Raw genomic sequence first — 15,907 nt, forward strand, 5'->3', positions numbered from 1 at the left:
AAGGAAAGTGAAATCCAGCACCGCCCAGACACCACCCACCACCCACTGGGCCACCAACCAGAGTCCTTCACCAACCCCAGAAACATCCAAATTCCAACAAATCAGGGAGACCTCAAGAGACCAAAGGAGAGACTGAGGAACGGAAGGAAGGACAGACTAAGCAGAGTGAGATCCACAGACACCAGCCTCCACCGATTCAACGACCAGAAAAAGAAGCAGATTGTGTCTGAGTTTCGATAGATGCTGGTGTGGTGGATCTGGCATGCATGAAAATCTCCACAAAAGAGGGGTGCCGTCGACCCCTGCCAAGACAGAGCAAGCGCAACACCTCAGGGCCCCCCAGGCCACGGCAGCGCCAAGGGACAACCCCCGGGCCCCGCAGGGGCCACCGGCTGGAAGGCAAACCCAGGAGCAGGAGCGCCCCCCACCCCAACCGGGCCCGCGCCCCCAACCCAACGCAGCAGGACGGGGCACTGCAGGCCCGCCAGGCACCCCACCGGTCCAGAGCCCCCCGCTCCCCCCAGGACCCCCCTCCCCCCTATCCACCCCAACCCAGCCCCAGCCACTTCCAGGCCCCCAAACACCCAGACACCCCCCCACCACCAGCACCCCACCACCAGTTGTGTGGTGCAGTAAAATTGGAGGGGAGTTGTAGGACGAAGATGGTGCCCCCACCCTACCCCACCCCCCCAAAGTGTGTTATGTGCCCTATATGTCTATAAACAAAGGGTATTGTGCAAAACTAGTGCAGTGAGTTAAGAGGAGTGACCAGCCCCCCCTAACCCCCCCCCCCCCACCCCAACCGAGCGGGGTCAGGAGGCGCACCCGCCCACCAATACCCCCACCCACCCCACCGGGACCCCGGTGGGCATATGGGACCAGCCTGGCGGGGCCAAGAGGTCCACCGGAGCGGGGCGGGCACAACACCAACACAACCACCCACCCGGCCCCCGGATCCCCGAGACCCGTGCCACAGATGGAGCCCCCGGCCCAGGGGAGGAGGAGGAAGGCGGACAGGGGAGGGGGAATGGACAGGGGAAGGAGACAACAAGAAGGGCAAGGGGCAGCGGCAGGGCCGCAGAGAGAGGGGGAGAGGAGGAGGAAAGGTGACGAGAGAGAAGGGACAGGGAGGCGTAGGTCGAGCGGGGAGAGGCGGGGAGGGAGAGGCAGCAAGGGGGAGGAAGGGGGAGGGGAGAGGGAACCACGTGTGGTTTTCTGTTCATTATCAAGAAGCTCATTCATCAACTAATTGTGTGCCTGCTTAATGAGCACTAAAATATATATACTGGTTTGGTGCCGCCAGAGTGGTTTCCAAAGAGGCCGCAGGGCAGAGGCTGCCAGGGCTCTTCTGCGGAGAATCTCTGGTTTAAGATCCCCGTTATCAGTCACCGTGGACCCCAGGTACACAAAGTTCTTCACAGGCTCTACGGTGCCATTACCAAGCAGGATGGGGGGTGGATCAGGTCCCTCACCAACATGCATGAACTTGGTCTTGGTCCAGCTCACATGGAGACCAAGCTTTTCTGCCTCTTCACTGTATACACTCAGGGCGTCCCTCAGCTGGCTGTAGGAGGTGCTGAACAAGGTGGTATCATCAGCATATTCCAGGTCAGTCAGTTGGTAGTTGCCAAGGGACACTCCGGGTACTTGCTCAAAGACCCTGCACATCAGGTGGTCTATTATGCAAATGAAAAGGTCTGGAGCAGCTACGCAGCCCTGGCGAACACCGCTGGAGATGGAAAACCAGTCGGAGTCTCGGCCGTTGACGTGGACACAGATCTGTGCGTTGGTGTAGAGCAACTTGAAGAGGGGGGTGATCTTTGGAGGTGCGCGGAGGGTTTGTAGGATACTCCACATTGATGAGTGGTGGACTGTATCAAATGCGGCCTTGAGGTCTAGGAATCCAATGACGAGATGCTGGTCTCTCCGAAATTCATAGACCTTCTCAATAAGCAGACGGACGGCGGAGACGTGATCGGATGTGGAGTGGTTTGGCATGAGGCCCGCCTGCTGAGGGCGGCGACCACTTCTAATGGCTGGGAAAGCAAGATCTTTGTAAAGAGCTTGCCGGGGATGGAGAGCAGAGTGATGCCTCTGTGGTTCCCACAGACAAGCCTGTCACCTTTGTGTTTCCAGAAGGGCAAGATGACCCCTTTGGTCCAGTCGCTGGGGAGGCGCTCTGTTTCCCACACCTTGTTGAAGATGTGGGTCAGCCACTCGACAGTGCCATCCCCACCCGACTTTAACATCTCGGCGGTTATGGAGCAAATGCCGGGGGCTCTCCTGTTGTTCAGTTTTTTCAGAGCGTCTATGACCTCCTCGGGTGTTATGGGGTCCGTGTTACAGGCATGGTTGGGGGTTGTGTCTGCAGCAGCTGGGATGACGGAGGGAGCCAGGGTGGTGGTCCATAAATGATTTCACAAGTATAATTTAAATTCATTCAATTTATAACACTCTTCTGTATATTTGTGTTTCATGCCGCACAGAGAACCGGATCCCACATTTGCAGGCATTTAAGGGAGAGATGTCAGGGTAAAGGGGGTGTGCAAATAAGTCTGAACCTCTTCAGCAGGGGAAGGGGGTGTCATTGCCTTTCTCAGCGGCACTTATAGCATTAAAAAATGTTTGGCTTGTATTTATTGTAGCAAACTAAAGTAATGAATACAAGAGAGCAAAAACAGGGGAACAGAAAGTGCTACCACACAGGTAGGACAAATTACAAAGGACAAACAATTAGAGATGAATCAAAAAACAAGTCAAGACCAGAAAAAAAAAACTTACTATAGGAACAAGGAGGTCAGACTGTAACCAAACCAAAATGTGCACAGCAAAGAGGATGAAGGAATGATCCAGCAACATGCAGATGTGCTGGGGAGCCAACTGATTATCAATTGCCCCCAGATGTGCACCTCCCTGCTCAGCTGCCCCACCTACGGGCCACTAACAGATTGCAGGGAAAAACTTGGAGGGGGAAAAAAAACACATAACCAAGACAGAACATAACACAGTCAGACAGGCAGACTAGCATCTCTTCGAAATACAGTATAGTTGCTTTCTTTTTCGGGACTCAAAATATGACTTGTAAGCTCAAGTCTGTACAGATTCGCTTCAGCCGTATAAGAAAGGAATGTATTTGCATGACTAGAAAATCATTTACTGTACCTCTCGATTCGGATATCAGCATTCAGCACACATCATTATGCACTTTCCATTTTTCCGGATTATGACTCCCCACTAACGTCTTGTGCAAAATTCACATGAGGCATAGAGCTCTTACACAGACGGCGACAATCAGGACGTAAGATACGGACAACTTATCTCATGGTGAAAATGCACGCAGACGTCGGCTGGCTGGCATGTAAGCGCTCCTTCAGTGACTCCCTGAGGGCACACAGTGCTGTGCATTAGGAGAGCCACTGAGTCACCTTGCCTCAGTCCATCCTAAGAGCATTCAGCAATCCACTGTCAGTTCTGCTCTCATTATTATGCCCCACAACCAGAGCGAAGGAGCTGGGTTGCTAAATGCTCTACTTTTGCATTTATTTTTGCAGATTTATTCATAAACGACATTAACAATTGCTTTGTTAGATTTGAGGGTGCCAAACCTGACAGCACAACAGTGACCCAACAGGACTGCAACTAGTAATTATTTTAGCTTTTAATAAGTATTTGTTGTCTGTTTGTTTAATTGATCAATCGGACAGAACATTTTTTCACTTATCTAAACAATATGGATCCTTATGTAAATATTTACAGGCAGTGTTAAGGGCCTTTATTTTGTAGCTTGTGTTGCTATTTCATCTATAATGATGACATATCAAACGTTAACTTATTTTTTTTTTTACTATATTGTACTTCATTTGGTACACAAGTGCCATAATCAGAATATCTTTATTGTCATTGTAACACAGGGTGCAACGAAATTGAATAGCAGCTCCAATGTGCACGATAATGCTAATGAGATGAAATACAAGAGTTGTATAAAAATTCTTCCTTAAAGACAAGACTAGGCGGTAATTCAATATCACCAATGTATTGCAATATTACTTAGTGACAAGACTTTAAAATGTCAATGTGTCATGTGACCCCTTTAACAGATGATGATAGTCTGTATATATATATGAGGACAAGCGGTGGATATTATATTGTCACATTGTATGCAATATTTAAGGCATATTTTGGTTGGACTTAAAAACAATGCAAGCTTTATGACATTCGGCAATTGAGGTTCCATGATAATTAAATTTGATTTCTTAAACATTACAATGTACAGTATTAATCTTCAAGCATGAGCACCAAACCAAATAATAACAAAGTAATTACATTCCTGTCAACCTTGCCTTGATAATTAATGGGGAATGAATGATGAGCATGCTGTTGCTCACAGCACCACCGTACACCACAGGCCATGCGGTTACTGTGCTAAATAAATACTTAAAATGAATGTTGTGGTGAGGAATGTGCAAGGTCCCTCCGTTGATTTAAATGGATGTATTTACTTGATCTTTACAACAACAAAAAAAAGAAAGAAAGCAATAATCCCCTTAGTTCTGCTCTGTGGTTACCAAAGAATTGCTACTTTTCTTTGTTATGGATTTCCCAGACGTGGCTGGTATATTTGGATTAAATATGTAGTTGTTCAAGACACCTGACACTTGCAGCAGATGGTAGTGTCTCCTGTTCTTTGTTGCATGTCGTCAGTGGGTGTCAGCTCTCAGGGCTGATGCTCACTAAGCAGCTGTTTTTTTCTTTGGATATGCTAAATACCTGGTTATTATCATTGAGCAGAATGTACAGTACACCTCGGGGCATTTGTGCCAAATTGGCATTTAGAGAGAGGATAGTCTTTGGCTGCAGGTGGTCAATATGTCTCACCAGCAGCAAGAAGAGCTTGTGGTCCACCGATCTACCGGTACACTCAAAAAACATGAACTCAGAGGTTTTTGGTCAACAAGCTAGAAATATGTTTGAAATTTATTATCGATCATGTTTTTTTTCCCATTAAATAATTTATTTTTCTTAGCTGATTTGCAACACTGCCATAATCAAGTAACAGTGAGTAGAGCTGCCAAGTCACGACGACGTAGACGATCAAAACCAATTAATATTAATAGTTGTTTATTTATGTATTTATTTATTTTGTCGAAAACTGCCTCGTCTCGCACTTCTCCCAGGGCTGGATGTCATGTCTGTGACGCATATACGCCAGTAGTGTTCATTCGGGTTATCCGCGATGGAACGAAAAGCATTATGGGTAGTGTAGTGTCATGGCTAACCCGCGTTAGCAACAGAACCTGAAACTTCGTTTTTGGGGCCTTTTTCCCTCCTGAGTGGAGCGCCTTTAGTTCTTTTTTTTTCGAATGCCCTGTTTCTTCTCCAGTTCGTAGCAATTTGCGTTCAGCGTTTTTTTTCCCTCTGCAAGAGGTGATTTTGTGTTTATGAATAAATTGCAGCCGTTGGGGCCAACCTGCGCCCGGGTCCTCCCTTCCTCGTTTTGTCACATACCTTTAAAGGATTCAAAATGTAAACTAATGATGGTTTTAAAACGAACAGACGCTTTTTGGTGCAATATGCTGCTATTTACATATTGTCGCTTTCCTGTGAAAAACACATCCATCTTTGTCTCTTTTTTTTTTCATTTTTATAATCGTAATAATATTATAATAGAGCAGAGGTTCTCAATTACAGATGGAAAAGGGCAAAAATATATATATTTTTTGGGGGGGGGGTCATAGGTCCACATGTGGTGGTAAAAAATATTTACAGCACAGTAATAATCAGGAGTTACAATTTTTTATTTATTTATTTATTTTTACAGCTTAATCGCTTACCTTTTTACTCTTTCTCTCTTTCAGGTGTGCTCAGCCTACCTGAGGGTCTGACTGTGCCACAGCGAGCAGGAAAGACTGGCGAGGGAAACGCCTACAGCAAGTCTGAACTGCGCTCTATTGAACAGTGCTTACTGGCCACACGAGTGGGCAGCGTCTCTGAACTCAGTGAGTGATTGTTTGTGTGCGTGCGTGTGCGTGTGCGTGCGTGTGCGCACGTGTGCGTGCGTGGCATGAACTGCAAAATGAAGGTGCCCTTGAATAAGGCAATTAACTGTCTAACACCTCAAGTGGAGCTACTCGGTGCTCAACAAAGTCAGCCGCTGAAATTCATGATCGACAGCTCAACTTGGGGGTTGAGCTCTGCGAAAAAACATACACATCAGCCACAACATAGTAAAAAATTTATAGGTAAAATGTAGACATGATATCCAATGCGCGAGTTGTCTTAGCATATTCTGCCTTTTCAAAGATAATCAGTTTTTCTTACCTCGTTCAAGGAGGTTGTAAATGCAGCAGTATGTTTATCATTGTGATTGTAGTTTGCAATGCTGGAGGACTGCGCTGCATCATTGAGGGCGGAGTCTTAACATGTTCCCCTCACAGTAAAGTAACAAAAATGTCAAACACACCTCAGTGCTTTGCACCGCTACAAACTCTATGATAAACATATTGTTAAATCTCTGACCGTGTCACTGTCACTACTGCTTTAAATCAGAAAATCTGTGCATTTTGCAAGCACTCTGCACAATGCACTTATGAAGAATACAGTAATGTTAAGTAAGCACTGGCAAACCTTATAGATCATTAAGGTCGGTGATGCATGGTTGCCACGGCAATGGCAGAAATGCTACTTTTTTGACGTGAGCCAGTCCGACAACAAAACAATTTTCATCTTGTTTGCTCATCTTGTTGCTTTAAACTCTTCACTTACGTGTATGCTGACATTACTGAATGACATGCTAATATGATGGTGGCAGCATTCAGCTATGCCCGAATGTTGTCCCTCCGCATTAGTAAATCTGTCACTAATAAACCTTCTGTGTGTGCATGTGAATGTGCATATTAAGCAGAAATGAATCATCGGGAGTTGCTGTGTCATTAAGTAGGATTCTTTTGAGCCACAGCTGATAAATAAAGCCTCTACTATAACTGGAGTCTGCCCATTCACGATGCACTTATTATATAAACAATAATGAGCATCAGATTACTTTCTGACTGTGGTGTTGGTCAGGGCCAGCAAGGCCCGGTTTGTTGGCCTGAATACTATCAGGAGCACTGACCTATATTTACAACCAATTAATATTTGTTTATTTATTCCCAACAGTCTAGTCTTCTAATTTTGTTTTGTTCTTTTTCTGGGCTTCATTGCTTCCAATTCATGTATGCGTAATTGTGTATGTTAATTTTTTTTAATCATTTTTCTCTCTCAATGTGCTGCAATTGAAACTGCTCAGCACATTCGGAATCAGTTGTGCTATTACTCAAACTATATAAGTAAATGGAGTGTTTCTTTAACAAATCAGCCACTCGATCTGGCCCACTATAACTCAGCATTTTCCCATCCTCTGACTGACTGCTTCAAGCAAAAAAAAAATTCAGCCATATTCTACAGGCAAACCCAGTCTGTAGCACGGTTGTAAATTTAGCTTTGGATTTTTCATTATAGTTTATAAATGTGTGTGTGTGTGTGATAAAATAAAGAAGGTTACTAAAGTTCTGTTTAATAAAATAAACTGCAATTCCTAAATAACTGTACGGCTGAACAGTAATACCAAAAAAAAAGAATCACCAAAAGGTCATGTACAAAGCACTCTCGTTTTTGTTTTCTTTCATGAGCAAAAATATTTGTCACGATGCGTCCACGGAATGGCGTGGTGACTGTCGATGTGTGGCGTAGAGGACCCAAAAAGCAGGGAGGCAGGAGAACCACGGCAGGAGTGCGGGTTAGACTGTCGTCTTTTATTGTATAACTCAAAATCAAAATGATAGCACAAACTCCGGGGGTGACCGTGACAATGGCAATGATCCCACAAGGGACTGATCACCACCCGGGAATTAAATGCACCCACACAAATTAGGGGTTTAGTCACACCTGGGGCCAGGCACAAGTGGCTGAGGGCCCGGATTGGTCAGCCTGCGGAAGGGCAGGCATCCACTCAGGACCAATCGGGACCCTCAACCAAAGCCAGCTCTACCCAGACATGACAATATTGTTTTTTTTTTCAATTTTTGTTTTATTTTGTTATTTTTCCTGAACTATAAAAACCTCGGCCTGTAGCGATCTACACTTGAATACATTTAATAATCAGCATCTGTGGTGATCTTTATGTATTTAATTAAACTTTTGTTTTTGTCGTGTAATTTGATAAATATTGATTTTGGAAGTGCTCCAGTTGATGTAAGTGGCACAGTTGCAAGCTGTTGCTTTTTTGGGTGATATTGATGGTTTCTTAACGGACATAATAGTGGTGGTATTCAGAGGTGGCTAAAGATGAATTGATCAAGATTTGAGTTTTTCAAGATTTGCGGGGTATGTTTCATCAATGAGCAAGTGTCCATTCAAAGTGGTGAATACTGAATAGTTTCTTGTTTGAGTAAAAATGCAGAACAGCAAAGTCTCACAATTAATGACCTCATTCTCATGTATGTACCATACTATCAATACTAGTACAGATCAAAGCAATGATTTGATTTGTCGTCATGGCTTCAACATGCCTTTTCTTACTGTTGTGCAAAGCGTCATTTGGTGGGCAAACCACCGGGGGTCTTCTGCCCATTCTTTATTGATGAGGTCGAGCTAGGACTCATTGTATGTTGACAAGGTAAACACGAGTCAGCAGCTGGTGGATAATAGCAGAGCCCTGTCCAGAGGTCATGTCATCTTCTGGAGAAAAATAAATAAATCTATAAATGGGTTTTGTAAACACACTACAAGCATCATCAGGAGTGAAGGGCATCGATTGGGCTGCCACGATTTTGAATGAAGCAAGATGGAGGCAGGAAAAATGAAAATGATGATTGTGATTTGTTGGGAATACATTTGAGGATGAAATACTCCACTCCTCTGTCAAATTTGCACCCTGCTCAGGAAGAGTCACTGGCATTTGGCTCACTTATGGAGCATTACTTTCAACTTGCCTCTTTGTAATTTTTCATTTTCTCTTCTGCCAAAAGGCCGTATTAGCATATTTGAATTGAAACCATGTTATTATACCTACAGCTGTTATTAACAATGTGGGGCAAAATCACTCATTCATGCCAAACACATTTGTCTCAGTCTAGTTCTTACAATGTTTCTTTGTCACCGTGCATGTTATTGAATGTAGCAAATGCTCTTGGAACACTTGTGCACAGACTTTTTCCCACAAACTGTTCAAGGCAAAGTGTGCCGGTAGAGCTTTTCTGTCTGTGCTATTGTCCTGTGTGCTTCTGCTCCGAGGGCGATGTTGACTTTTAATACTGCAGCATGTCAAGTGGAGGGAGCAGCCTCTCCAAGGAAAATAGAAATACTGGTGTTGTTCTCTCTCATTGTGGGGCTTATACTTAGGTGGTGACGGAGGTGAAGAAATTTAATAAAAACGTTCAAAAACATTAAATTCAGGTATGATCAGGTATGGATGGATGGATGGCAATAGATACGGTTTTCTACAGGGTACAAACACCTACTAAGACACATGCTTTTCCTGAAGGAAATAGACATCTTCATTCTGTAATGTCATTCAGGTATCCTTTTTACACTCCTCTCTCACATTGTTCAGGCTAAATGGACGCTTGGGAGGAAGCAAATAGCACAATTTAAGAAGCAAACAAAGGCTTTCTTCGTGGGTTAAACTGTTTGTAACTGCACTATAATACACACACAAACACGCACACAATACACGTATACAGAAGTAGTCGTGAATTTACTTAGAAATGCAAATAAGAGCAATCACGCTCGGATACGCTTTGCAGCAAAATGGAAATGCATCAAAAATGATAAGCAATGACAATGGGTTTCATTCGACAGTAAACTATGTCTGATATTTGTTGAAAACCAGATTTATGAGGGATTCCAGCATTTTTACCTAGGAAAACATTTGCTGACTAATGATAATTAACTCTTTCACTGCCAGACGTTTTCAGAAACGGGTTGTCCCCACTGCCAGCCGATTTAAGCATTTTGAGTGATCTAAAGTGTTTTTTGATTGCAAAATACGTTTATTTCCATTCAACAGTGTAACAATTTGACAAAACAATTTCGCAAACTATTTACAAATGTGTGCAACTGTGGTACTATTTACAATTATGTGGATGTTTCAAATACAGTTTTTCCTTTTGTAACGCTCTCCTGCGTGCAAGGAGACGCCAGGACTCGCACAACAGTTTACTTTCACTTTCGCATTGGTCCGTTTTGCGTGCAAACGTTACACTTTCTTGACGGCCTTTTTTTCCGGGGAATAAAAAGCAAGTAGCAGACTGTACACACTTCCTCCGATGAATATGCATTGGACTCGGGGCACTCTCCGTCGTCCGATCGAACGTCCGCCTGTGCGTGCTCGGTTGCGCTCCGCGTTACGACACCGTCATAGCCGCCGCGTCAGCGGTTCCAATTTCGCCGTCAAGCTCGGATTCACCTTCATGATCATCGTCGTCATCAATGTACTATTTTAGCGTTGGTCGATGCCTTTCGTCTTGTGTAGAGCTGCTTGCAAACGCTCGCCATTGCCCGTTCCCTCCTCCATCTAGCTCCATCTAACGTCTTCTACTGCCGCGTCAATGCTTCCCAACCACGGAGTCACCACCCTCATCTTCATCATCGATGATGATCATCGTCGTCAACAATGTGCTCTTTCAGCGATGCTTTTGGTCTTTGAAAAAAACGGCTCGGGCGTGAGCTCCTCCCGACCGGCCGCCATTTTTCCTTTGTCTTCCATTCTCATCTCCTGCTCGACGCTCTAGCTCCGCCTCTACTGACGCCCACCCGATCTTGTCAAAAGAGAGTCATCGCTGCCCTCTAGGGGCCAAAAATAGTCATTAGGCACAACAGACCGGCTGGAGACTTTCACCACAGCTCCGGAAGCCTTGCCCGCACCCGTTTCAAAAAAAAAAAAAAAAAAAAATTGGATGACGTCTTTAGACGTCATTGGCAGTGCTCCGTAGGTTTTTACTTGACGTCTATAAACGTCAATGGCAGTGAAAGAGTTAACATAGATTAACCCTCACCCTACTGTGTGGGGTCCCTTTGGACCCCGGACACTGCTTTTTGTATTTGTATTTAATTTATCTGTCTATGTAACATTATTATATAACCTAAAGAAAAGTTCAATCGGAACAACAACGGGAATATTATAATACCTCTCTGGGGTCCGTTTATATCATAAAATACTTAATAATACTTGGTCATAATCACAAACTGTGACTGCTGATCATTTTTTTCACTTCACTGCGCCTTGCACAAGACTTGCTGGAGGATGGCCTGACCTATGTGGGCACCATTCGCTCCAACAAGCCAGACATCCCTGAAACAATTGTTGAGGGTCTTCTGCCCAGATTTAGTTATAACTGTTTTGATTTAGTTATAACTGTTTTAGATTTAGTCATAACCGTTTCAATTTCCTCAGTAGAACTTGGTGAGTGTTTGAATGATGTCTGGGGGGCCTCCTCTATTTCCACATCAATGGGCCAGTGTCTGTGGTTGAAGTCAATGTGTATTGGATGATGTCCTTAAAAGTCTTATCTCATGTCCGGGGGGGGGGGTGCTGTTTCCTGAGGATTTGGGGGTTTTATGATATCGCCCTTCAAAATAGTATAAGAATGTTGTGAGTCCGCTGTAACTACACACTTGCGAGAAGCTGCAGCTGTGTTCTGTAAACTCGCTTGTGTCCGGAATATTCTGTAGAAATAAAAGCTTTGAAGTGACTGTTCATTGATCTCCAGCCTGCATTCGGATAATTCTCACTACCCGAAAGAAAACGAACACGCGGAAGGAAAAAGATTATTTTCTTCAACACAATGAAGGCTAACAATCAGAGGGACATCCAGAGCTTAATATTTGGCTTCAAGGACCAAGTCACCATTGTTTCCCAATTTTTACATGTGCCAAACCAGAACAAGGCAGTTATTGCCTATCAACTACGCACCATGATGCCAGCATAGAAGGTTATGCTGAAAAGCCAGAGATCGTCCTCCACTACAATCAAGTGGTGTTGACACCCTTGACCATCTGGCTACCATGTTCACTGCAAGAAAAAGTCATCCGTTGGCCTGTTGTGCTGTTTGGCAACATCGTTGATGACGGCGCTATTGTACCATTTGTAAGTCCAGCGTCGAGCAAACATTGCCAAACTCCATGCCTCAGCGAAACTCTTTGGAGTTGAACCTGCTCAAGTTGTCCAACGGGGTCAAGCTCCAACCAGACAAGGAAAGAGGAGACGGTGCAGCTTTTGTCCCCGAGAGCAGGACAGGAAGGTCAGGCTTGATTGTGTACAATGCAAACGGGCAAGCAGCAAGTAGTCTTTAATGAATGTGCGTAAACTTTCTTGGAGAGACCTCAGACACTCCATTAATGATCACGTATTATGGACAAGTGTGTGTTCTTTTCATATATGTGGTTATTATGACAGTTGGAAAGATCGGCAATCACAAAATTTGAATTTAGTGGCATTGTTTCTATATACAAGACAAAATGTTCATTGTACCCCTGGGCGTTATTTGACCATTTTTTGGCTTTTTGTTGGTTCTGACCAAGCCATTTCAAAATAAAATAACGCCCAGGGGTTAAGTATGTTATTTAGTTTTTTATGAGCAAAATAATCTGGTAATTTTGTCTTTATAAGCATTTTTTTTTTAAATATATTGGGGTCCAAACGGTTAAAGATCCAAAAGATTAAGGTGTAAAATAGCATAGTAGGATGAGGGTTAAGACTCCTCATGGCAATTTTATGCACATTTGAGTGACAGCATTGTTGTGCAAAATTATTTCTTATTGCCTTTTAGAATTTCAACATTTTACCTTGGAATTTCACATATTTTCTATTGGGACAAACTGCTACTCACTTGAATTGCAAATGGAACCCAGATTTAAAAAAATTAAATAAAAAAAAAAATCTCTTTCTAATGGAAATATACTGGAAATCTATTTAGTTGTAAGCAAAGAACATGCAAATTGGAAGAAAACAGTTGGACACTAAAAAGCAAAATGTACTGATGTGAACCCTAATGTCATGTGCCCTTTTTTTTTTTTAAATTATTATTATTATTTTCCTTCTCTATTGTGTGAATGTGTGTAGGTGATATGGTGTCACGAGCTATGCACTACCTACAGCCACTATACACCAAAAACCACAACAATGGGACACCCATCCACCAGAAGAGTGCAGCGATACACTGGGCGCCCGAAGCCATCTACACACTGTGTTACTTCATGCACTGTCCCCAGATGGAGTGGGAGAACCCCAACGTTGAGCCATCAAAGGTTTCCTTACAAACGGAGAGGTAAGATGCAAGCATGTATAAAGTTACACACCAGTGAGTCTAAGCAAACTTGTTGTCAAGTTAGGATGTAGGGTACGGTAGTTTGTTTTGGTGCGTCGTTTTTTTTTTTTTTTTTTGGTTTTTACATCATCATGATCATGCAGAACCATCACTGAAGAGTGCGGGTATACATTATTCAACTCAAATTTTTTAAGTTAAAAGCAGCTTTAAAAATGGGCCTAAAATTAAAAAGCTACGATGGCGTATTAGGGCTATGTATAAATATATTTTTTTAGAGGGTGGGGGCAATATTTCGAGAAAAAAACTCGCAAATTTGCCACTTTAAAAAGGGGAAAATTTGCGACTTTACATAGTGGCAGATTTGCGTAGAAAAAAACTCAGAAACTTACGAGAAATACACGTAGCGTAGCTCTAGTCTAATCATGTGAGGATTCGTTGGTGATTAATGGGACACTGTTTATAAAATTAAAAGGCAGGATGGAGACGGATTCATTCTTAAATTAAAACTTTACTCGGGATTCACCGCAGCCAGAGTGACAACACTTCCTGATCCCCCATCAGCTGACTAACACTAACCAATCAGATGCTGGCATACTTTAGGTAAATGCTAGTGAATGACGGAGAGCAGCAGATTCGACTCTTAGATACTTGTACTAAAAAAACAAAAAAGTGGCAAATTTACGAAATTTTTTCTCACAAATTTGCCCCTTTATAAAGTGGAAAATTTGCGACTTTACATAGTGGCACATTTGCGTAGAAAAAAACTCAGAAACTTACGAGAAATACACGTAGCGTGGCTCTAGTCTAATCATGTGAGGATTCGTTGGTGATTAATGGGACACTGTTTATAAAATTAAAAGGCAGGATGGAGACGGATTCATTCTTAAATTAAAACTTTACTCGGGATTCACCACAGCCAGAGTGACAACACTTCCTGATCCCCCATCAGCTGACTAACACTAACCAATCAGATGCTGGCATACTGTACTTTAGGTAAATGCTAGTGAATGACGGAGAGCAGCAGATTCGACTCTTAGATACTTGTACTAAAAAAACAAAAAAGTGGCAAATTTACGAAAATTTTTCTCACAAATTTGCCCCTTTATAAAGTGGAAAATTTGCGACTTTACATAGTGGCAGATTTGCGTAGAAAAAAACTCAGAAACTTACGAGAAATACACGTAGCGTAGCTCTAGTCTAATCATGTGAGGATTCGTGGGTGATTAATGGGACACTGTTTATAAAATGAAAAGGCAGGATGGAGACGGATTCATTCTTAAATTAAAACTTTACTCGGGATTCACCGCAGCCAGAGCGACAACACTTCCTGATCCCCCATCAGCTGACTAACACTAACCAATCAGATGCTGGCATACTTTAGGTAAATGCTAGTGAATGACGGAGAGCAGCAGATTCGACTCTTAGATACTTGTACTAAAAAAACAAAAAAGTGGCAAATTTACGAAAATTTTTCTCACAAATTTGCCCCTTTATAAAGTGGAAAATTTGCGACTTTACATAGTGGCAGATTTGCGTAGAAAAAAACTCAGAAACTTACGAGAAATACACGTAGCGTAGCTCTAGTCTAATCATGTGAGGATTCGTTGGTGATTAATGGGACACTGTTTATAAAATGAAAAGGCAGGATGGAGACGGATTCATTCTTAAATTAAAACTTTACTCGGGATTCACCGCAGCCAGAGCGACAACACTTCCTGATCCCCCATCAGCTGACTAACACTAACCAATCAGATGCTGGCATATTTTAGGTAAATGCTAGTGAATGACGGAGAGCAGCAGATTCGACTCTTAGATACTTGTACTAAAAAAACAAAAAAGTGGCAAATTTACGAAAAATTTTCTCACAAATTTGCCCCTTTATAAAGTGGAAAATTTGCGACTTTACATAGTGGCAGATTTGCGTAGAAAAAAACTCAGAAACTTACGAGAAATACACGTAGCGTAGCTCTAGTCTAATCATGTGAGGATTCGTTGGTCATTAATGGGACACTGTTTATAAAATGAAAAGGCAGGATGGAGACGGATTCATTCTTAAATTAAAACTTTACTCGGGATTCACCGCAGCCAGAGTGACAACACTTCCTGATCCCCCATCAGCTGACTAACACTAACCAATCAGATGCTGGCATACTTTAGGTAAATGCTAGTGAATGACGGAGAGCAGCAGATTCGACTCTTAGATACTTGTACTAAAAAAACAAAAACAAAATGTATGAACGTGTAAATAATAATTCTGGAAACATAAATGTACAAGTAAATAAACGTTTTAACAAATTAACTTAAATGCTTGATCGTCCGGGTGTGGACCTTCGCAAAGTGAGGCGTCTTTGTCGCTGGCCAGTGGCCGTACACAATGCATCAAAGAGCAAATGCTTAGTATGATATGGTTAATTTATGGTGAAGCAATTAATATCTCCTTATTTGGAAACCCGATCGAAAAGTATTGGCACAAACAGTCGAGTAGTACGTTACGTGTAGTTCTTGTAAGTTTTTTTCTCGCAAATCTGCCACTATATAGTGGCGAATTTGCCACTTAACTCATTCACTGCCATTGACGGCTATAGACGTCAAAAAATCATTTG

At 42.9% G+C, this 15,907-nt stretch overlaps 1 protein-coding gene across 2 annotated transcripts in view; it reads left to right on the forward strand.

Annotated features, from left to right (window-relative positions):
- The window catches only part of btbd11b (BTB (POZ) domain containing 11b), a 100,844-nt gene that overhangs the window by 59,830 nt on the left and 25,107 nt on the right, over positions 1 to 15,907 (forward strand). For both annotated transcript variants that reach the window (XM_077568926.1, XM_077568927.1), the window contains exons 2-3: positions 5,856 to 5,996; positions 13,100 to 13,304. In XM_077568926.1, the coding sequence (XP_077425052.1) occupies positions 5,856 to 5,996; positions 13,100 to 13,304 (346 nt within the window). The remainder of the gene's footprint in view (positions 1 to 5,855; positions 5,997 to 13,099; positions 13,305 to 15,907) is intronic.

Source organism: Vanacampus margaritifer, chromosome 6 (genome assembly GCF_051991255.1).
Source record: "Vanacampus margaritifer isolate UIUO_Vmar chromosome 6, RoL_Vmar_1.0, whole genome shotgun sequence".
Lineage (NCBI taxonomy): Eukaryota > Metazoa > Chordata > Actinopteri > Syngnathiformes > Syngnathidae > Vanacampus > Vanacampus margaritifer.